We start from the raw sequence: 24195 nt of genomic DNA on the forward strand, positions 1-24195 counted from the left end.
TCCTTAAGCCCCGATCACGAAGCTGGCGAGGTTCTCCACACGGCGCAAACGTGCCGACAGAATTATCACTGAAAACTTCTTCCACTTTCGCGACAACTTTTCACGCGTTGCTTTCAGTTACTACAAGCATCGTGTACGATACAATGTAGAGTGCAGAGGTGCTTATATTTAGAGGATGGTCACGTTCCCGTGGTGCCTGCACTTTTGGCGCGAGATTCCCTTTCGAAAGGACGCATTTCATAGACAGCTATCAATGTTCGTTCATCCTCGTCCGTTTTAACTTTAACCGTCTACATATTTTCTAAAGTTTACGAGACGTTACACTGTTACGCGAGTCGCGACTGTTGACGGCACTGCTGACGAGGTTATGTCTGCCAGACAAGGACAGTGGTATAATTCTTTATCTCGCGGTGCGCCATCTTTCCTAGCTCGCATCTATCAGTAACAGGTAACGCGTAGGAATGTCGGTAAAAAAATTTCATACCCGAAACAGAGCGATATTGCTACTTCCGACACGCTTTTATCCGCGAAACGAGCAACGATGCGTAATGGGAAAAGGCAAGGAGGTAATCAAGTCGTATGGGCGGATCGAATGTGGGCAGAGCTTTAGGTCTCTGGTGTGGGAAATATAGCGAAACGCTGCAGGGTTTTGCAGCGGGAGCCGGCTATGGTGACGAATTTACGAGCTCCTTACGAGGCTGCCTTCTTCGAGCATACCGAGCAATAAAGTACGAGGCCACGGGATATTCGAAACAATCGCGGCCGAGAGGCCAGGACCTATCTCCGCGCGAAATCCCCGGATCAAATTTAAAATTGATTTACGAGTGATCGCGAGTACCCACCACCTTCCCCTCCTTTTCCTCGCCGGGCCCGTGACGATCTTGGTCCCCGTACTTCCTGGTACCACGCGACCACGCCACGGGTTCCAACGATTTCCACTCGCGACTTAGGGAAACGGGAAACGTTAAGAGCATTAAGTTTGCTTCGCGAAAAAGCGTAACGGCAGAGCGTTCTCGTCAACCGTCCCGTCTCACCCGCGGCAATTAACTAACATGGCGGCGATTTGGTTCGCGCGTTTACCGTGGCGCTAGCTCCTAGATCGCGCACTTTTGAATTTAACCGCTTCCCGCGGCGATGCTGGTGGATTTTTTGTTTGGAAGGGTATGAATATCTTTTCCCAGAAATTTATTGCTCAAGCTACTTAATCTAATCCTTGATAGTTTCGTCGAACGTTGGGTTTTTGAAGGTCGACGTGGCCTTCTTATAAAGTGGATTATCCCCCTAAAAGTTGATACAATGGTCACGTTAACAGAACATCACGGTGAATCTCTTTTAGCTAATTGAAATAAATTATTCGAGATATTTACACGGTCCCATTTAGCCAGAGCTCGCTCCCGCTCGAACTTCGCGAATTCCCGTTTGTCGTGAATCATCGTCACTATTTTCCACACGAGCAGAATCAGGGAACCGAGAATCACGGTACTGACCACCACCCCCACGGCAACACCTGCGAGAGAAATGTTAACGTCTTCGATCATTAAGGGGTTATACCTAGTCAGGCGGTCGAAAAGAGATTTGTGAATTTTCTTTGAAGAAGCGGAAGCGTATATTTTCACCAAACTTTTTCCGCTTAAAAGAGCAACATTCGCGCGAAAAAAATCAGGATTTCCGTTTTGTTTTAAATTAATATTCCGGAAAATTCTCTTCGTCAATCGGAAGATACATTAATATACTAACGAAATCTTTTTTGTTTCTTGATTTTAGATAATCTGGTTCCGAATGGCAGTGCTCACCGCAAAACCAAATTTTTAAAAAGGCTCCTTGAATGTGGGGTTGTTACTTTATTATAAACGTAAATATTTTTCTACGAAAAAATTACCAAATGTTCTTTAAATGTTGCTCTTTCAAGTGCAAACTGTTCTGTAAGAATATACGCTTCCGCTTTTTAAAAAAAAAATCACAAACATTCGCCTCTTTTCGGCCGCCTGACTAGGTATAACCCCTTAAACTCCTAATTAATTGACAAAGTGCCTGCTGACCGAGAACATTGATGGGCGTAGGACACGTCCTCTCCTTCTGGGCTGTAATCTCGAAAAACTGAATGTTCCTTCCGGTCTCACCCGTGCGAAACACGTACTTGAAGATGAACGTGCAGCCTGCGTCGCCCGGCGTTCGACAAATCCGTGCTCCGCTCTCCTTATCCTCAACAGGATCCTCTTCTACCACGTCGACCTGTTCGCGTGAAACCAAAGGGGAAGCTTACTCTCGTTTCCCCAGTGGGAGTCAATGTTCTTCTAATCAAAAGCATGGCTTACGATCTTGATTTGGTGCGGACACTGATTACATTTCCCGTTCTCGGCGAGCGGCCCGGCATTGTGCGCCATGCATTCCACGCAATCCTTCAGCTCCTCGCATCGTTGATCAGGACACGTCTGGAAACGCGTCCAGAGCGGCAAAATTGGCGGAAAGAGAAAATTAATATCAATAAAAACCAATAAGAAAATAAAACTTGAATTTAAGCAGCATCGAACTTATAAATTCCTTTTAAAACACTTATATAATTACGATTATTCGAGGAGAAGTAGTCTGCGACCAGGAATAACATATAGGATAGTTTTTACCCCCGAGTTTTTTAAATCATCTGGATCAAATTTTACATAATAACTCTCTAGAACCCTGTGGAGAATATAGGCTACCATGCAATCTGGACACCTCACCCCTTCCCCCTTATTTCACCCCTTGACGCTCCGTGACAATGAAAGTTCTGCCCGGGCAACGCCGGGTGCTTTAAGCTAGTTGAATATAAACAATAGAATTGAATAGAAACACCTAGATCCGGCCCTGCGTACGAGACACAGGTACCAGTAAATTGCTCCTTCTGAGAGACTAGAAGAGAATACCCACGGGACACTCCTCGCAGTACTGGCCAGAGTATCGGATATTGTCCTTCTCGTGGCAGTGACAGCTGCCGCAGATGCAGTCGCCGCGTCCGCTGCAGATCTCGCCATTGCTCTGCATGCATGTGCTGTTGGTCTCTTTGCAGTCGCACGTCTCGCCGCCCCATCCCGGGAAGCAATTGCAAACGCCGCATTCACACTTCCCTTGGCCGCCGCAAACCTTAAACACGAACGCGACCAACAGATGGGACGGAATAATAGAATACAAGCGAGCCTGTGTAATTTATCTAGCGTCCTTCTGGAGAAGACAGTGCAGGTCCCCTTAAAGGGCAAATTACCGGAGTAACTTCGCGGCGAGTTGACGCATCCCGAGTAACTTAGCAAGAAGCAGGAATACGCTCGTTCGCAGCTGATAACGCGGTGTAATCAACGACTTTGCTCGCCGCGCAGTACCTACACCCTTTTACGTACGGACATCGTAATTACTAACGAACGTTCACTCACCTGCCCTTCGCTACGTTTACAGGAGAAATTGTCGCACTCGCAGTATTTCCCATAGAAGAGTTCCTGCGGGTTCGAACGCTTCGCGCAATCGCAGACGCCGCATTTACAGGCCCCGTGGCCGGTGCAGATCTCAGCGCTCTCGTTGCTGGACTTGCACTCCGCCATGTCGGCTGCGCTCTCAGCCCCGACTTCGTTCCCTTCGCATTCGCAGTGCCGCCCGTGAAAGCCATCGTCGCAGGAGCACACGCCGCAAATCAGTGCGCCGTTCCCTCTGCAGCCCTCCGATTCCGGCTTGTAGCCCTGCGTTTCCATTCACGGGCGTGAACGCAACGGACGTGAATCCGCGCAGGTTTACATTCAATTATCGTCCTTACCCGATGGCCCGGCCGTTCGCAAGGACAATCGCATATAATGCTCAGGTCGATCGCCAGGCTCTCGTTTATGCCCCTCGGTTTTATCTGCATGCTTTGCTGCCACTCGCCCGAGTCCGCCGGACATTCGACCGCCTACGTGCCGCAAAAATCTTTAATACGCCCCTCGGGGAGGCAACATTTTATAGAGCGCATTTATCTCGAGAAGCTCGAGCGACCGGGCTTTATCGACACGTACCTTCAGCGCCACTTCAAACTCCACGACGTCCCCCACTCGTAGCCCCCCGCATTCTCGTCGCTCCTTTAGTTCCCCGGTTTTCTCCAAACACCGAGAGAAATACTTCACGTCGATCATTCTCGGCGCGTCGTCTGTCATCGTTACCGCGTTCACCAGTTTCTAGGCGAACGATCCGTCAATACGCGTTACCCATTGCCATGGAAAACCTTGTAACTTCTCGAATTCGCGATCTTTTACCTCGTATTCGCCGCTAACGAGGGCGACCACGTTCTGCGAATCTTTCTCGATGGTCCCGATCGAGGAGCCTCTGATGCTCTGGCTCAATTGGCTGTACGTCGTCTCCTGTGCGTGCGGAACGGCGAAAATGATGTTCATATTCTGCTCGCGCGCCTTTCTATTGATCTGCTCTCAAACGTAAAGCACCGTCGTGAATACGAGTTTCATTCGCACATGCGTTTAAGACGACTGAAAGAAACCTGTGTACTTGGGATATGGACGGGTAATCTTGTAGAAGCGAATGCGTGTAGTATCCATTCTGGTCCAAGTGGCAGAGTCCGTCGTTGGGCTCGATGATCCCAGCCAGCTGAAAGGACGCAATCGTTTTCGCCGGGGAACGGATCGATTTGAGGACTTTGCAGCCAGAGGGGTGCAGCTTCGTCTACGCCAACTTCGCGTGAAGTAGAAAAAAAAACTGTTTACAGAATTGTTGCCTCGACTTAACATTTAAAAAAAGATCGGATAGTTGTTGAGCTGATAAGTTTCTATTTCCATTTTTGGCGAATTCTTCAAATCTGGAACTGACCGGAATAAAAATATTGCACAAAACAGGCTCGAAATTCGCAATAAATCGCGCTAATTTGTTATCGGTTCTGCAAGAAACGGCACCAGACGGAGTAGAATTTTTCTTTACGTACATTGAGTAACGAAGCTTTTCGGACACTTTAAAATCGCATAACTGTTTTTAGAATTTGTCCAAATGACATGAGTTTTTTTTAGGAGCTAGAAAGATTAGTTCGCTAAGTGACATTCGTCGTTTTAAAAGAAAAATGCAGTTGGTCGGAATAGCAAAAAAAAAAATAGTAAAGGTCGCTTTTTAAACTGTTTTTGTGAGCCTGTAATGAAAATTCAAAAACGCCGTTTGTACATTGAAGTATGTCGAAAATCAGGAAATTCCCGAAATCAGCCTTTTCAACCTTATTCTGCGATCTTTAAGCGTTGATAGCTCAACGTTAACCGATTTTGATGAAATTTTAGGCCTGTATACAACTTACTTTAATCTGCAAACGGGTTTCTTTTGAATTTTCATTACAGGCTCACAAAAAAAAGTTTAAAAAACAATCTTTACTATTTTTTTTTTGCTATTCCGACCAATTGCATTTTTTTTCAAAGCGACGAATCACGCCACTTGGCAAACTAATCCTTCTAGCTTCTCAAGAAAACTCAAGTCGTCTGGATTAATTTTAAAAAAGCTATGCGATTTTAAAAAGTGTCCGAATATTTTCGTTACTCACTGTATATTACACGTGATAACTGAAAGACTGTTAAAAATGGGCGCTGCAGCCCTCTTGCCGCAAGGTCCTCATTTGAAAGCGATTTCTACTCAGGCACGTGCACGTACCCTACCGTCCCCGGCGATATGGGATTTGGCATCCGTGCAGAAGACGATAAGGTGTCGCGCGACCTGCCGCCAGCCGATCTCCTCGGTGCAAACCATAGCCTGCAGCATCGCGTCGAAGCCACCCTCGGGCGCGTCCAAGTTACCGGACACGGGTGCCTCTTTCACGCGGGTCTGCCTCGTACATGTAACCATCGTTCAGAATCAGATTATCGGAGGTAAACGCGTGGCACACAGGTAAACTACTCAGGGTAACGTGGAAATATTACTTTGAACAGGATAACGTTCTCGGTAAGAGACATCTGATGCTTGTAGCCGTACGGAGGCGCGCACGGTATCGAGTGAGTCGAGTTCGTCAACGTGCACGGTGATTTTAATCTGCGAACAGGACACGTTAGGCAAACGACGTTGCTCTAAAGGGGAACTTTTACGCGTCAACGTACATACTTGTCTGAATGCGTGCTAGTCATGGGCAGCACAACTTTGTCCACGAAACTGCCGAATCCTAGGCGGAAGTTGGAAGTGAGGTTCCGCATAGCCTCTGCCAGCTGGGAGCCTAATTCCGACAATTTGTTCTTATAATTCTCCATGGAGGCCGACAAGTCCATGAGGTAATACAGGTCCACCGGGTAGTCCTCTGCTTGACTGTATCTCAATATCAGGCGGTACTCGACACCTGTGGGCCATATGATCTAATATAATCAAACCCTTTCTCAAGGAGCACGGTGTTGTATATACCGTGAAGGTGATATGGTACTTTCCCCGTCTGAGTCTCAATTGGATTTTCTGCGGCTGCACTTGAACCGGGTCCCTGCCCTTCGTCGAAGATAACGATCGGTTTTTGAGCTCGACCATCGAGTTTACGTCGTCCACCACGTCGGATCCTGGGCACCAGAGATCGCCCTCCCTTCGAAATTTCTCTCTGGTGACGCAGCGAACCAGACGACCTTTGGAACCTTGGTCGGATACCTAGAGGAACGATCCAGCATAGTACTTGTTCGCATAGAGAAGCTGACCCGTGGTATAAGCAAGTGCAAATGGAACGATTACCGTGGTAGAGCACCAGACGCATCGCGGTGTCTGCAAACACGTTCCGCAGCTCTGCTGAGACGCGCAGAGGCTCTCCGGATCCTGTTGCTCGCCGAGAGCCAGCAGAAACAGCTGAACGCAGAGGATAAGGAACGTCCAGCTTGCCATTATTCTGTCACGACTGGCGCCGATTTAATTTTAACCGAGTTAGGCGCGGCGGTACTGGCGGCTCGAAAGGATACCGCAACATCCCACGGAAATGACTCCGAGATAAAAACCACACGGTGCGTCATTAAGTAATTCTCCTCGCCCAAGCTGACCTGGCGACCGTAAGCCAAACGATCCACTAGAGAATACTTTTTAATTCGCTCGGATAGCAACGCACGCGTAGTAAGTTCAAGGATGATGCTGCATTACACTTGCGTGTTTGTGTTGCAAGCCGGATGCCACACGGAGAACAATGACGCGTGCCAAATGAGTGGATACTGGCGGAATGCGCAGAAACCACTTGGAGATAAGAAGGCGAATGCGTCATGGAGTAAACTATTCTTTTGCGTGGTTCGGTGCCTGCACAGTTACAGGGCAGCGTTTAATGTCTACTTATTTGTCAGTTAAAAGAGAAATCTCTGCAGACTTTATCGGTCCTTCAAATTTAAAGTGATTATCTAGATTGAGAATTGCCGCCAAACAAGGTAAAATGCAACACGGCGCCATCTAGCGATGAGCGCAAGGAATTTCACGGATAAAAAACCATTAGGAAAAGTATATTTTTTAGCAATACTTCATGATGGTAACGGATAAGGTCACAGACACAGGCCAGGTATAGGATAGACTTATCATCCAATGTAATTTTGTCACAGACGAGGTATATCCTATATCACAGACGAGGTATACCTGATCTGTGGTTTGGGATTAGGGTCCATACATGTCGACGCATGGTTGACGCAGCATCTTTTCTGATTAGTGTGCCCAGTGATGTACAGATGGCACGGTACGCGCAAAACTGTGGACGAAAACGAATAATCGACAGTGGTGAGAAAACAACGAGGGGCGAAGGAACGCATGCCTTCGACGATTCTCTCTTTCTATCGGCAAGTTTCGCACACGACGGTACGTGTATTATTCTGAGACGCAATTTTCACTTTCACTTAACTCTCACATCGGTGTCTTCGTTCAGTGATACGGAACAGCGGTGTCGATTACGTAACAGAACGCACGAAATGTAGCACGCCGTTTCCTCCCCCTTAACGTCTACAAACGCACACTAAAAAGAAATCGTTCCGGAATCGTTCATTCCCGAATATCATTGCCTGACACATTGCCAGAGTTTTCCTTGCGGCTGAGAGCTTCTGTTCCATTTCATTCGTTGGAACTCTGTTGCCCCTTCCTAAAACGGCGAGAATTTACTGTTGTAACGTGCATTTGGAGGTTAACCACGCCGTGCACTGCAACCTCCTACCGGACAAGGGAATTTTTTAAATCGCATCGTTCTAGTTGAAATAAATGTCTGTGCCAAGTACATCACCTAACGCCGTCGACAGTAGCCTAACATTGTGAACCACGCTTCTCTATTTTTACGCATTTGAGATACGCATCCCGGCGTGCAAGAATGCAACGGTGAAAGAACCCGCGAATGGAGATGCACGAGCGATTTATGTCAACGGCGTAATTCCTTTCTCACCGCGATTAAAATTAGTATTTATTAATCAATCATTGTGACGATAGGCCGTTTCGAGTATGCGCATGTGCCCTCGAGAAGCTTTGTACTATAGTTGAACACGAGACATGAGACTTGCGTCTGATTCTCAAACGAGACGAAGTTTTCTATCGTGTACATGGTAGTGGCTGCGCATACCAAGCCGCGTTATATAAAGATATTGAAATATAGAATCAGGTAACCCGCGTGGGAGTGTTTCTTAAAAATCTCAGACGGCGCCAGGAATTGCTCAGTCGGCGACAGTTACTATATTTAAGGAACCATTTATCGTAATTGTCGCTTCGACAAGCAAGTTATCGGGTATTGCTTGCAAAGTTGTTATCGCACGGGGGCCCTATTTCAAGAGCAAGGGAATCTTATCGCCCGACGGGAAAATCGAGCAGTTTCCGATAATAATCGGTCGGTCCTGGACGCGGTCCAATGTCGCGCGTCCTTCGTTTTTAAATTCGCCGCCAGGCGCTTTATGTAACGGAAACACTGTTAACGCCGCTTTCTATTACTTTTCAGAGTTCGAAGCCAAAGCCGTGGTTTAGAGATGTATCTTACTTCTGCCACCCTCTATGCTCTTAGATTATCGTTTCACCAGGTAAGACGCGTACGCGTTCGCGCGCTAAACGCTAGCTTAGTGTTACGTAATATTCGCTCGTGTCAAGCTAACGAGAAGAGGTCACAAAGCAGGGTCAGTGATTTCAAGCAACGTCTTTCCGCTGAGTCTACGACGAAGTAGAAACTTCATGTGCAGTATGCGTTTCGCACTTCAAACCCTGTTTCATTAGCGTTCAGCAATTTATCGTTGTGATAGTAGCTCCCGTCTCATTGCCGCAACGATGACCTCTCCTCGCCATTCGCGTCTTAAGACTTGTTATCACGCGTGAATGAGCGTCACAATTCACGTGCAGTTTATTCGGAGTCGCGCAATAGTTTCACATCGAACCGATTGTAATATCGAACGCGTCCAACGTTCTCGTCCCTCCAATCGCCGGATATTGGAGAGAAACGAGACGGTGGACGTTTAGAACAAGCGTAACATAAACTGATACACGTTACCCTGTCCAGGGGGCGGTTTCGAGTGTACTTCGTAGGAACAAAGTCGAACGCAACGTGACGAAATCAGCGTTCGTGCTTGCTACCGTCGGCCTGTCTATGAGCATGTTTTCCGTAAAGAAGATGTTGGCCTCTAAACATGGGGGTCGCATGTAACACCTCCACTCAACTCGGCAGCAACAAATCAACCCCGGAGAAGAGAAGAGGAACAAGCGGTTGAAGATGACTCGTCGCATCCGATTCGCTCGCGGAACATACCTGCGACTAATACCTATCGCTAGATGTTAGGGTTATTGCCATACTACAGCGTTCCTTTCGTTAGACTTTTCAATTCTGAGATCACGAATCTTGTGCCGCTTATTCGTTTCCATGGAATAAGGTACTAGACACGGTAGTCGTTACTATACTCACCTGAACATTGTGAACTTCAGCGCAGCATGCCGACCTTGTAGATTGCATCGAATACAGCATTCGGTCCGAAACGTTTACCTCCGTGAGCTAGGATTTCGATGCAAGATACTCTAGGGCGACGGAACGAAATGTAGTTTCGCTCGGTGGACGCGAATTGCGCCGCGCAGTGATACCACGAGGGCGAAATTGCTTGCCGAGAGAGGATACTATATTCTCGAGCGAGAATCTTCGATGGTCGTTGATTTGTGCAGATTCGTTTCAAGAATGTTGTCGTTTGGATGCAAGATCGGCTCGTCGGAACCATCTTGAGTAACTTGTTATCGCGAAACCGCGTCAAGGGCTGCGGTCGTAAAGCAATGTAAGCGCAAAATTGTACTTTCATGTAGACTGTATGCACGTTTGTCGTAGTCACCATACAAATATTTTGCCCACGCAAAATTGATAATGAAACTTTCTAATTCTTTATTCTTTCTCCCCTATCCTTGGATTCCGCCAAATCTGCATGCCTGTGTTTACAGTAAAATTGACCAAGAGACAGATTACGCATCTAGAGATCTTAGAACGTCGTATTTATCGCTGTCCTTACGCAGACACGCGGAAATCCTGAATAAAGTGTATGCTATGTACGTAATCGAGAGCAGTCGTTCTTCAGCGACGTCAGATACGATATATCTGTAACGATGAAGCGGCAGAAAGCGATGGAATCAATTTTATTAGTCTTAACGTGTACATTTATTTATAATTATTATACAGTCTCACACTCGATATCTCTTGTAACGTCTCGTCTCTGTATTCTCCCACACTCGTTCCTTCAAGCTCTCAATTTTGTCTCGTATTCTCGTAAAAGAATCTCATCCACACCAGGGAAACATCGGCTAGATCAACAGATCATTGAATCGCACCTTTCGTAAAAGAATTTCGCGTTTCCATTCGTACGTAAAAAAATATTGGAGTTCTAGAAGTTATCCTTTAGCCGATACTTCCCTTCGTGTGCATGCAGTTCTACATATATGTATATACAATTGTGTGTCTGTAGCTGTAGAATTAAAAGAAAAAATCATGATCGTCGGAGCCCTCGATTCGACAGATTAAAACGCTAGAATAGAAAAGAAGAGGAAACAGAATGGCAATATAAACGATACGAGGCGACCAACAATGGTAACACAGTTACGAATACCTAGAAGAAGCAACAACGTCGAGAGTTCGGCGAGTTCGCGTGTCGTTCCGCCCCTACCGATGCTACTCGATTTATCTTGTACTTAAAAGAAGCTTTGGCAAATGCTACGCTTAAAAAATACTTTGGCAAACGAGACACGTTTGCCTGATGGGTCTGTCTTTTCCTTTGCCGATCAGAATGGAGAGATGCGCGCGTGTTAGACCTTATGGTAACGTAAAACGAACAAGCAGGAGCTAACTGGTACTAGAAGCACAATGCGCACTACTCCTCTGCTGCAAGTAATTGTTTGCTTCAGGCTTCAGCTAAGCATCCATAGAATCGTGTTCACCCGTCCGCCGCTTCTTTGGAGTAGCACGCATTATTCATTTAGAATATTATGCAAGGCGCCTCGAAACCAAATGCACAGACATTGGGAACTTGTATTATCCAGCTCGGGGATGATTACACACCGACTTAGCAGAGTGGATACAATGAGCTCCCAAAGCTTCGCCATTTACTTCCGAGATAGTCTGTAGATGCACGATTTGGGCCAGATCAGCGAGCCGAATGTCGCGTGTTCCCCTTGTGCATGAAAAGAAGTTTGATGAAGAACAGTGGGAACGAGTTCTTCGGTAATTAGTGGCAGTTTAGTAGGAAGGCAAGTGGTCGTCGAACGCTCGACAGCCAGACGGTACAGTGTACAGTTCTCTTGGACTCATTGTCGGTACGAAGGTGCACAAGTATAGAGAGAGAGAGAGGAACCAGATTCTATAACGAAGGAAAGAAGCAAGGATTCTTGTTGCTTGCAGTATCACTCGGCTGTTGGTGCTACCTGGCGATATCGCGTTCAACTTTCACGGGGCGATACATGGAACTTCTTTTACTTTCAAACAGATCTCAGCGGCGATCTCGATACCGATGGAGCGCCGATTTACAATATACATGGTGGGCTTCGTCAAAGAAGAATAAGGCCGCTCGTGGTAATATATTGGCCGCTACGGTATTTCTTTATCTAGCTGACTTACTGCCACTAACACGGATAACAAAGCAACTTGTAATCAACAATGTAACGTTATGCTACTCACGACGAATACGCAAACCTCGAAAGAGACGGACTTGCGAGCGAGAGCTGTCCGAACTCAAAGAATAGAGAGACGCAGACATTAGAAGGGTGCCGATTTCTTCGTCAGTGCTGAACAAGGAATTGGTAACCGGTAAACGGCCAGCGAGAGTCACGGGAGTGATTCGAAACGGAGACGGCAGTCAGTGATCTGCTAGCTGCGCTATGGAACACATCTCTCGTATGCATGTTTACACTTGCTGTTTTATTGTTTAAATTAGTTTCCAGTTTCGTCCATCGTTTTAAGCGCCGACTTCTAGATCCTACATAAGTGTCGGTAAGAATGTCGGGCCGCGCTCAGCACATATCGTTCACTTGCAATCGTCGGATATTGAAAGGAAAACTAATTACGGTGACTGTAAAACGAAACGTTCCAAACGATACTGAGAAAAATCTATACAAAGAGGAACCGGTTCTCTGAAACGTTTAACGTCCTTTACCGAGATCAAATCTCGCATTCTGTGCGCGCGATTGGCCCCCATCGTACGTAAAGACTCCATAGAAGTCAATATATATATATATATATATATGTTATCTTTAAAATTTTATTCGTTAAAAAAAGATGAAAAAAAAAGAAAAGATAACCGAATCCATGCACTTGGTGCAAAAACTGTTCGTACTTCGATACTAATATACATATATTACGATGTACATATCGTAATATAATAAAACGCGTAACTTTATTATCTCATTTCCACACGTTTCACCTGAAACACCATCGGCTGGGGACGCCGTACATATGCATCGTGAAAAAGTAGCCTCTGACTTGCGGACGCCGTGCGTAATTACGTATACGGAGTACACGGCATGGAAAACCGTTCGTTAGACGCGAACGTCGGATGTACATGTACGGCGTCCGCAATTCAAAGGGTCAACAGATGCGTCTCGTAGCATCCTCGCGTTTAAGGCCAGACAACTATTTCTTTTTTCTTTCGGCCGCCTCCTGATTCGTAATAAAAATTTGCATATCCTCGCAAATTTTCGTTACACCGTACCTGCGTGCGTTTTTCTTCTACTTTTTCTTGATATTTCTGTACAAAGTTTTATAAAACGATTCCACTTACGCTCATCGAAGCTTAAGACAATCGAACCGGTCATTCGTTTCGTGAAATTATGGTACACGATTCCGTAGAACGAATCGGACAGTTTTGCGCGACGGTTCTCAACGAGTGGTTCGCTACGTTAAACATCAAGACCAAAACGTGCATCGTAATGTTTCGCTATGCCCCGCATAAATTTTCACACACTCGGTAGAGATATACGTATATAGGTTTGTTCGCTGCATTTTTAATCAGTTTCCCTCATGCGATACCAAGTTAAATAGATATTTCCGTCTAGCACGGACATCGTGCGGTCGGTACTTTTATGAATGTTAAGAAATATAGCGCTTATTCTTAATAAGAATATCAGTTATTCAAGATAAGACACCTTAATACGTAGCAACAGTTTCGATTTCTGAATTCCATAAATTTCTTATTAAACGCTTTCGTTACACGTATAGATACTGATAGTGATCCACCTTGCATTGCTAATCATTCTCGAGACGTTAAGCACACGGAAACGTATCCATCCATGCCCGGTCCCTGTGAGGACATTCGAACGTTCCGATCCATTCGAGAATGCGATCGTCAACGAAGCGTGTAGTTAGTTACGTACACATTTCATTCAACACCGTAATCCATTCTTATCGTTATCGTATAGGAGAAATAGGCTTTATACAATTTACTTTATTCGTCCCATTTCGTAGGAGAGACACTGACAAACAGTCCAAATAGACCAGTGCCATTAGAAAATTTGTTGGACCTGATAAAAATATGCAAAGGCTGAGCTTTTCATTTACCATGGTACATACATGTGTATACGCACGAGCATGCTCATTTCTCTTCTTGGTTTAGCTAAAATCGGATTTGTAACCCTGGATAACCATCCAGCACTAGCCGTTCAGATGTGCGATAAGTGCGCTAACAATATCTATTTATTCCGTCGAAGACCATGCGTTTTCAGTACTTGTCAAAATGTATGACTCGTTACGAACCGATTGTCGATTTCCCGATCTTCTCTTCCACACACCGTCCTTTCCCGTTGAACACAGGAGTCATCGATCCAAGCGCTTCAGCGCTTCTACTCGTATGGCAGACGATCGAATGCTTCCCCGACGTTCCGATCAAGTCGATCCTGCGTCCCGTGCACTGTCGTTGCAGGAGCATACGCGCGTCGCGTCGCGGGGACAGCGATCGTATCCGTTCGTTTTCGTGCACGTTCATCACTGCAGCTCACTAATTGCGGAGGACCCGAACGGGAACGGTGTAAAGCCACGGTAAGGAAAATCGATCGACAACGACCACGATGACGGCGAATAGCACGCGAGCGAAGCGTTCTCTCATTTCTCCTGTCCACGAAGGAGAAGTGCATACAACCTTATGACATCGAGGAACAGGGTAAACGCGGCGAACCCATCTGCGTGAGCACTCTGTCTAGCCATTGCAGCGGGCCGTTCAAATGCAGCTCGATCCAACAAGGCGTCGACGTGACGGTCTGCCGCCGATACGCCGCTCCCCAGCCCTTCACGAAGCTCATCCTGATGGTGCACATCCGAGTCAATTGGTATACCGCCTCGAAGCCCTGGGATACCGATTGCGACAACAACGCCGCGAACTCCTGGTTATTGAAGATCTTCAAATTGCAGCCTGCGCCGCGGCAAACAACAAACACGGTTTTCATCGAGTTAAAAATCCTTTCAGCTCCCATCGAAATGATCGAAGGAGAGAACTTACCCGGTGGTATTTTGCAGACGGTGGCCGGATGCCAACCGTAACGTTGATTGCAATTTGGGCTCTGCACGAATATGCTCGAGTCGGACAGGCACTCTGCGAACACCTCTCCACCGATGTAGTAAAGTCTGGCCCCTTTGCCGATATGTCGTCTCGTCTGCTCGACCACCGTGTTCCGATTCACGTTCGACAGCAAGCCCAAGCAGAAACGCTCGGAGTTGCTTGGATCGGTGAATCCGTCCACGGTGATGCTCGGTTGGGATGCATGGAAGGTCTCGCCTACTCTCGTATTCAGCTCGTAGTAACTTATCGAACACCTTTTATCAGAGAAAACGAGGTAGGGTTAACGAGCCGTTCGTTCAAACTTTCAATGACGCGACCCTCGATGCCTAAGGCGTGATATCATTCTTTCGCTGGCGCGTAAATTAACGCGACCTTTGCGACGAATGATTCGACTCACCAAAAGGCAGGCTCGCAATACATAACCGGTTGTGCGTCGACAGGGCTGGGAGACAGACGGTTCAAAGACATATTATCATTGTGATCCATATTATCGCCATCCTCGCTTATGTATCCAGGAGGAGGAGTGTCCGCGGAAGGATCCATGGATCCAGGCGCCGGATGCGGTGAACCCTGAACGCTCCCAAGGCTCCCCACGCTCGCCGGACTCGTTGCCTGCATGCTCTGAAAACGGCAATTAAAAGCAGAGGATTAATAATGGCATTCGTCTCGGAGCATCTCTCGTCGCTTCCACTCGAGACATTCATTCGACGCGAACCTGCATTCCTTGATATGGATTGTTCGGCTGCTGTTGCTGCTGCTGCTGCTGCTGCTGTTGTTGCTGCTGCTGCTGCTGCTGCTGCTGCTGCGGCGATTGCGGGATACCTTGTTGATTGTGGTGCTGATGATTGAGCGTCACGTTAAAGCACGTGTTCTCCGGTACGCTGACGCTGAGCTCCTCGAGGGAGGTGTTGTAGAGAACGGACTCGTCCCCGGCTAAGTTATGCCGCGGCACGAGAATGGCTGGCAAAACTGTAAAGTTTCGTGCGCTAATAGTCACGCGATCTCTCCCAGCCACTTGGCTTACGGTCGTTACATTGCGGCCGATTACTAGCCACCCCGATACCACGCGATTCCAGTTAATAAAACGGGCCAGCGGCCGCCTACCTGGTGTCTGTATTCGTTGATAGTGGTACGGATTGACGCAGACTTCGTCCCGCTTCTGCGTGAACGCGTACTCGCAGTGCTCGATCGCCCTTAGCTCGTGGTGCGACTGCAGATCCGGCCAGCGCCAAAGTCGGCAGTAGATCACGTGCGGCAGACCTTTGCCCCGTACTCCTTGGACACCGTTGTCGCCGACCCCTCCCGGACTAGGCCTTCCGGACAAAAGCCAGACACCTCCGATTAATTCTCACCCATCTCCGCCGATCGAGCTTCCCGAGCTTCTCCGGGGATCGAGCGGGCCCGCGCGAGTCGGTCGCGGAACCGCGCCGAGCATCGCCGAAACGTTCGGGGTTTACGTTAGCGCGAGAGGCGAGCAGAGTTCGACGTCGTAAACTCGCGCTTTAATGTACACGCTATTTCCCTCCACCCCACCCCGACATCCTTCTCTTTCGCCCTGCTGACTTCTGCGCCCGTGTCTGCCACGCCGGAAGTGGTGGCGCCTACCAGCTAAAAGAAACTAACCGACGCATGTATACGCGTTCATCCTCGACCTCTCCCCCGTGCTCCCACTCGGCGATAATTTAGCCAGAGCACTCGTTCCTCGAGTACCTTGGACAATTCGATTGGACCGTCGATAACGTGGCACTGCGTTGTCGGCGAACGGAGGAACCGCGAGCCCGCGATCGCGGCATGGTGTTTCCACCGTTTCGTTTAACGGGGCATACCCGTTTGAACCCTCGGAAAATGTATACATTTTGTGGATTTTTTTACAAGTCAACGGTTTGATGCAGATTTCCCGTTTTTTAACTATGTTTACATAGTATTACGAACTACTTATAAAAAAAGTTTCAGTTAAAAAACTATTGTTTTTCGAAAGTTACGGATACATGTCCGAAAGTCTCTCGATTTTAGACGGCTAAACGGTGGCCCTAAAAACTCGCGCTACGTTCAACCAATTCACTTCCAATTTTGCATGCAGAATCATAATAAGATTCCGCGTCGTCCAACGAAGGCTTTTTTTATTTCGATTCCCCGTTTATTATTTATAAAGGAAAAAGGTGGATTTTTCTCTTAGAAAAATTTAACTTTACCTTTGATCTCTCACCATTTCTTTATTTTTCAAAATTTTCAAAATCGCCTTCGTTGGACGATGCGGAATCTTATTATGATTCTGCATGCAAAATTTGAAGTAAATTGGTTGAACGTAGCGCGAGTTTTTAGGGCCACCGTTTAGCCGTCTAAAATCGAGAGGCTTTCGGACATGTATCCGTAACTTCCGAAAAACAATAGTTTTTTAACTGAAACTTTTTTCATAAGTAGTTCATAATACTATGTAAACATGGTTAAAAAACGGGAAATCTGCATCAAACCGTTGACTTGTAAAAAAATCCACAAAATGTATACATTTTCCGAGGGTTCAAACGGGTATACCCCCTTAACGGACCCCTGCCTTCCTAGCTGACCCGGGCGCCGATACGGATACAAAAGTTTGCCACTTCCCGACACGAGGAAGTCGCGCGATCTCTTCCGTCCGCGTCGCCGACCGCGACGATCCCGCGAATGGGCACGTGTTTCAGCTTCATCGCGCACCTCCAGGCACCGTGAACAGCCGTACCGAACGAGCCTCTGCAACCTGGCGGAGGGAAAGTAGCGACAGCAACTTTGGTCTCGTCCCCCTTACTCCCCCATCGACGATTAAACCGCTGAATAGGAATTCGTGCGGCGATTACGCGCGAGAAAGTCTGGATTTCCGTCGATCCGACAGTCACGGGACTCTCGCGCTCGCATCGAATCGAATCGAGCGCAACGCACGTAACACGTTTCCGTGCCACGACCGGCTTGGCCCTCTTCTTTCTTTCATTCCGTCCCTGTAATTTCCTCTCCTCTACCTCTATCCACCTCGGGGACTCTCTCTCTTTCTCTGCCTACTCCCTATCCTACTCCCCGTTGCGCATTGCCATCGCACGGCACCGCCATTCGTCGTTACATAATAATTTAGAAACGCCCGTTACGGGATCTGTTTTCTGCGCAATCTCTAACTCGATCGCAATATCTCGGACGAATTGGCGCGCCGCGATCGGCCGGCCGCCGCACGGGTGGATATGCAACACCACTCTCGCAGGGGAAAGTGTATTTTTGGAGAACGTCGTCGAGGCGCGATTTCGGACGCGACGCCGCGCGGCGAATGTCGCGGCTCGTCTCGCTGCGTACCGTCCCGTCTCCGGTGATCTCATCGTCGATAAGACGAATAAGCGGGACGCTAATAAATGCAATAAACATCGCGAACGATTTTCAAAGTGCAACGACCGAGAGACACGGTAGCCGTCGCACAGTTCTCGGCTCGATACGAACCCTTGGCGGAGTAGAATCGTTCGGGACAATCGGGGCGAAAAACGACGCGCCAAGCTACCGTGACGGGCGCGCAAAACGCAGGTGTTTCTCGAAGCCTCTGAAGAGAAGATTTTTATGGGACTGCGAGAATATCGCTTCACCTCCCGCTCTCCAAGCAATTATTGCGTAACAACAATACGCCGACAAAAGTACGATTCCCTTGGCGACGCTGGGCAATTCCATCGTTTCGACGATCCGTTCATTTGCGCGTTTAATCGATCGCCTCGGAATGTGTCCCTACTTCTCACGTTCATCGCCGCGAAACGTAGTTCTTCCTCGATCAAACTACAAACAGACCGGACGCTTTTACAACTCCTTTGCGGCTTACTCTGCTGCGCGCAGAATGGCCCCGCAGAGAAACCCAAACATCGAGGGAACGACGTTTCGTACGCGCCAACTTAATGTACAGTGCAATCGAAGCTCCTCATCGGCAGACGATCGAGCAATTTTGCTCGAGTGGTTAACCCCTTCGCAACCGCGGACGAGATATCTCGCGACACGATGTCGTTCGCGCGACCCTACGGGCGAGGTATCTCGCGTGTCTTCTCATTAGAATGCGAGATATCGCACCCAATGATGTGTGGTGAAACTCAGCTCGAGGGCCATTTCTTCGTCCGCGAGTGCGGAGGGGTTCGCAATGCTGAATAAATGATACACTATATTTCTACAGACAAATGTTTTTATTTTTCCTTTTGTACGGGGTAATACATACGAACGAACGATATCGGTTCGCGAGATACTACGTCCGCGGTTCCGAAGGGGTTAATGAAATCCACCGAACGCAGAAGAAAGCACGATAACGTGCTTACTCGAACCGGCTAACCGAACGAAACGACCGCACGCGAGCGCTATTAAAACCGCGGGATCTTGGTCTAGGCGAAGCTAGAGAAGTAGAGAACGTGGTCATTCGCAGTCCCGTTCCTTCTGCACGTTTAGTCGCCTTGCTGACGCACCAGCGACCGCTCGAGGACGAGGAGTCGCGCTCGCCGTGAAATTCTTTCCACGTATGCATCAAACAGAGGGCGCGCGACTTGTTCGAGTTTAATCGTCAATGGCACGGATAGTCCAGTGAAATTAGGATCTGCCTTCGGAATAAATCCCACCAAGCTAAATTTTGGTGCGGGCCTTTATTTCGTTGTTTTAAACAATATCAAAAAAACGAGGGTTGAAAAAAAACAACTGTTTTTCGCGAATATCTCGTTATCTAGCAGTTTTGTGACAAAAATAGTTATTATACAATTTATAGCTTAGGAAATTCTCTATAAAAAAGGTGGTATGGGTTTTTTTCGTAGGAGTAGTGAGAACGCCAACGTTGATGTTGGTAGCTTCCAATTTTTGAGACAGCATAGCAATAACCTACTCTTGTTCTTTCTATTCGCTCTACGCGTGCTACATCCATTGATGCTGACGTTCTCATTAATCCTACGAAAAAAACTCATAGCACCTTTTTTGTAGAGAATTTCCTAGGCTATAAATTATATAATAACTATTTTTGTCGCAAAACTGCTAGATAACGAGATATTCGCGAAGAACAGTTGTTTTTCTCAACCCTCTGTAATTTTTTAGCGACGGTCGGTTCGATGGGGACTTTTGCCATATTGTTTAAAACGACCAAATAAAGGCCCATACCAAAATTTAGCTTGGTGGGAATTATTCCGTAGATGGACTAGGAGAGAAGCGGACGACGGCGACGACGCCGTGCGTCTTCTGCTCACACGTTTTTTTTTTTTCTTTAACAAAAGGAAGAAAGGAAAACAGACAGTCGGTACGTGAGCTGCACTTATTTGCACGCGGTGCTGCTGGCGCTCGTTGTCCTCCGCTAAACGCACGCACGTACGCACGCAAGCGAGCGCGGACATGCGACAAGAGGGTCCCAAGGCTCCGCGACCGACGATTTTCCTAGCTTGTCCCATCCTTCCCGAGCGAGAAAAACACACGGCGGGCAGAAGGACACGTGGAAACGGCGCGGGGGTCAGCTTCCCGGCAACCTTCGGCCGCGGGGCGATAAAGAAAAGCCAAAGGTAGAACGAGAGCTCGGGAGGAAAAAGGAGCAGCCGCTTTGAAAATACGGGCCAACCGAGTGGACGCGATAAATTATATCTTCTCGGCTGTGCGGAGCGAAGTTACGCCGACTCCGTTTCTGAGTGCGTGCACGCGCGCGGCTCGTTACAAGGATAACGAGAACGCTTCGCGGAATGGTACACAGTTTCGCGCGACGGGACTTCGAATTTTTCGGCCGCCCCAAGGCCGCTCGAAAAAGTAAAAGTGGCTGGATTTTTGCATGGTATTTCGTTCGAAGCGCCGGCAGATAAAGATAATCATCGCGCCTCGCGTGCCTCTTAACGTGACGCGCCGCTCAACTTGCGTAACGTTACCTTTTACGAATCGCACTCTTCTCTCTGTTCGGTGACGAAAAAAAGAATCACCGCCGCGAAATCTGTGTCGCGCGCGTTCCCAGCGCAAATACTCCTTGCTCTATCGATTATGTTACGTAAACGTTAATTAGCCCGGAGGTATTGCGGTTGGTTCGCGTGTAGAAATTCTACTCGATCGAAACGTAGCGCCGGCCGGGCCGTTCGGGATACGCGCTCTCGCACGGACGAGCTGCGAATCGACTGATCCGCGAGGAGGATAAATACCTGCGACTCGGAACCGTCCGGCTACGCGGAAATTCTTATTCTGGAATCACCATCGTCCATTATTCTAGAACGTTGTTCTACGAACGTAACGTTCATTTCCTCGGTCCGGCGCGGCGTCGCGGGCGTATCGCCACTCAAAGTCGAATTATTCGGGGTCGGTCGATGAGGAGCCTAGAACGAAATCGAATTTGAATTTCCAAATGGTACCGCGTGGTCGCCGGCCCTCTGCCCAACATCCGATCGGAAAATTTCCCGAGAAATTGTCTCGCGCCGAGGCGGGAAACGCGCGGCGAGGCGCGCCGCCGCGATCCGCAAGTAAAACGCGACGCGACGCGCGCCCGTTTCCTTTCAGCTACAGAAGGATCTGCCTTTCTCGATGACAGACTTTCCCTCTCTCCTGTCAATATCCTTGGACGCGCGACGACGTGGCTAGGATTACTATTAATAAAGTCGTTACGAGCTACGTACCATGCTACAATCGATTCTGATACGCGAGTTTATTTATACAGGGTGCTCCGAACGTATCCCGATGCCGTGCCGTGATTACGCTTTCTCAAAAGTTCCTTTCCGAACCCAAAGTCGACGCAATCCTCTCTGCGACGGACCTTGTCGACAAAATGCAACATACCCTTTTGCTCCCTCTCTCTCTCTCTCTCTCTCTCTCTCTCTCTCTCTCTCTCTCTCTCTCTCTCTCCCTCCCTCCATCTCTCTCTCTCTCTCTCTCTCTCTCTCTCTCTCTCTCTCTCTTTCTCTATCCCGTGTCGCTGCAAAATATCGTTTCGTTTCGCTGCACGATGTTGAAACTTCGCGATATGCAATCTAGAGATAAGATAGAACGCGCTGTGTGCTCGTGACACACGAATTCGTCAAAAATCCTGCAACATTCGTGCGCAAAGATGCTTCGTTGGAGTATCTAGCAGCTACTCGCTCGCTGTCGCTCAACGATTTCATAGAGATAAACATGCGTAAGCTTACTCAGCAAAACGAGACGGTACAACCGAATTTCTCTACATTGAGAAACAGTAGAGCGGGGATATCCCACCCAGTTGCTTTCAGCAAACACTCGATATTGTTCCAGCTGCTGCTCTTTGCTAATAGAATGTATTGTCTCGATAAGCCGAGCCGATCGTGGTCACAACTGCGCCGTTAAGCACGCGGCGTTAAACCGCAAGTAAATTCGTCCAGGTCTCGAGAACGAGGCTCTAGCGTTGAAGGAATATGGTCCACGGCGGTGACGCGCACGTGTCGCATTGATAGCGCGTTCGCGAAAGCGAAACGGACGTCGCGCACGCGTTAATTGTTATTTAGGCATTACTCCGATGCGAAACTCCGGGCTGCGGATGGTGAAAAGGATCGTTTACGCGGCCCCTTGTTTTGAACAATGTCACGCATCGTGCACGACGCGGGGACGCGACCGCAGCAGCACGGCCGCTCTGATTCGTCCAACCGTTCGTTCGCCACGATTTCTTCGTAATTCGTTCTTATGTAATTAATATGATAATGCGGTGCACAGTAACGACAACTATCGTGTTGTAGCAATGTAAACTATCCCCCTAAAAATAATAAGCAAATCAGTCGTGAACATCGATGACAGCATAAAATAGGTATCGCGTGTACATTGGGTCCCTATGCCCGATACCTGTTACGGAACACGTGGGGGCCAATCGACGCACAAAAGCATTACGATCCGAGGTATACGTGGGTTATTTAAGTCGGAGCATCGTAAACGCGATTTCGATTCCGCTACCTGTGGCAAACTGACGATGATGACAGAGAACGAAGTCTAAAACAGTTGCTTAAAATTCAGCAAACGCCAGCGACTAGACCTAGCCCTCTGGAGGTTCGGGGCAGGTCGTATTCTCCAGGATCGTATTCTAATCGTCAATTTTATCGAGTTATTTAACCGTTTCGGTTCACAGATTTAGACGCTCGTTATATAAATACTTGCTGAACCTTTTCGAAAAGCCGCGTCGCTGAAAGTAATTCGTATTTTCTGTTTGTTTACAAGCGACGATCTGCTGGATGAACTCGGTTAAACGATTTGCGCTACGATGTTACAGTAGAGGTGCGAGAAATTGCTACAGGCTTATTAGCAAGTACAGAAAAATAGGAGGCGACGATCGAGACACCGGATCCCGTTGATCCGTTAATATGATGAACGACAAGCTGCCTCGCATACGAGTACACGGGAGTTCTCTGAACAATGAAAGACAAACGTCAAATGGATTGGTCGGTGTGACATTACGCGGCACGAATACGCAGATACGTAAATATGAACGGCGGTCGAATAAAACGCGCACACATTCATACACGAAGCAACTATACTTTCCGGGGTTTCGTTTAACGAAGAATACAAATAACTACGGTACTCGAAATTGCTAAAGACCTTGTTGCGTTACGTCACGGAATTGCTAGAAAAATGGCCACACGGAGAAAAGAGAGAAAAGGAAGAGGAAGGTTGCAGAGTTCGTAATATCGGTGCACGCGCAAAGGTAAAGTGAGCGTACCTTGGTATAGTGATGCACTTGGTGTTGCAACTTTGTGTAGTAATGGCCTTCTCGAGTTCCTCGAGGCCAGTGGACTTTTTCAACTTTTTAACCAAGCTTTTCACGGCTTTCTCACTCCATTTATCCTCCCCTTCGGCTTTTTTCCAACCCAGCAATCGTTTAACGATAGGCGGGTTAAAGCTGGACAGCATCGAAGTCATGATTTGCGCTACGAGAATTGCGCGCGACCTGCATCGGGCTGTCTCGACGTGCTACGACGCGACACAAAGGAACTCTCACTCGCGATTTTGGCTACGAAACCCAGTCAGGGTTACCGCGCGATTAACCTTTATCGCAAACTGCTTACTCTTCCAACAACGCGAATCTTTCATACGGCCAGCGAAAACTTTGCCACGGCCGCCATATTGTTCCTTAAGCATGCTCGGCAGAACTCGGTAATCTTCGACCACTTTCGAATCAGTCATCGAACGTAAACTAAATAGAAAGCAAAATCATCGCTCGTTTTTCAACACTTTCATCTCGATTCTATTCATTTCCATTCATCTCCGATTTATCTTTTTTTTAACTTTTAGCTCGATAACGAGACACGACGGTTATCGCATTACCTTTCTGCGATCATTC

General features: G+C 47.8%; 2 protein-coding genes across 2 annotated transcripts; both read right to left on the bottom strand.

Annotated features, from left to right (window-relative positions):
* Nucleotides 1-1170: 1170 nt before the first annotated feature.
* LOC143368961 (integrin beta-PS) lies at nucleotides 1171-7112 on the bottom strand. The gene is made up of 15 exons (XM_076812229.1): nucleotides 6676-7112; nucleotides 6386-6594; nucleotides 6073-6300; nucleotides 5895-6003; nucleotides 5629-5799; nucleotides 4495-4593; nucleotides 4248-4412; nucleotides 4011-4169; nucleotides 3776-3907; nucleotides 3402-3701; nucleotides 2905-3117; nucleotides 2316-2432; nucleotides 2040-2232; nucleotides 1368-1507; nucleotides 1171-1281 (listed from the first exon to the last, which is right to left on the bottom strand). The coding sequence occupies exons 1-15, from the start codon at nucleotides 6820-6822 to the stop codon at nucleotides 1207-1209; spliced, it is 2457 nt and encodes an 818-aa protein (XP_076668344.1). The 5' UTR covers nucleotides 6823-7112; the 3' UTR covers nucleotides 1171-1206.
* Nucleotides 7113-10534: 3422 nt separating this feature from the next.
* Smox (Smad on X) lies at nucleotides 10535-24038 on the bottom strand. Its single transcript, XM_076812247.1, has 6 exons — nucleotides 23575-24038; nucleotides 16041-16249; nucleotides 15652-15905; nucleotides 15334-15557; nucleotides 14877-15190; nucleotides 10535-14789 (listed from the first exon to the last, which is right to left on the bottom strand). The coding sequence occupies exons 1-6, from the start codon at nucleotides 23772-23774 to the stop codon at nucleotides 14521-14523; spliced, it is 1470 nt and encodes a 489-aa protein (XP_076668362.1). The 5' UTR covers nucleotides 23775-24038; the 3' UTR covers nucleotides 10535-14520.
* Nucleotides 24039-24195: the final 157 nt, after the last annotated feature.

This window comes from Andrena cerasifolii, chromosome 5 (genome assembly GCF_050908995.1).
Source record: "Andrena cerasifolii isolate SP2316 chromosome 5, iyAndCera1_principal, whole genome shotgun sequence".
In the NCBI taxonomy this organism is placed as follows: domain Eukaryota; kingdom Metazoa; phylum Arthropoda; class Insecta; order Hymenoptera; family Andrenidae; genus Andrena; species Andrena cerasifolii.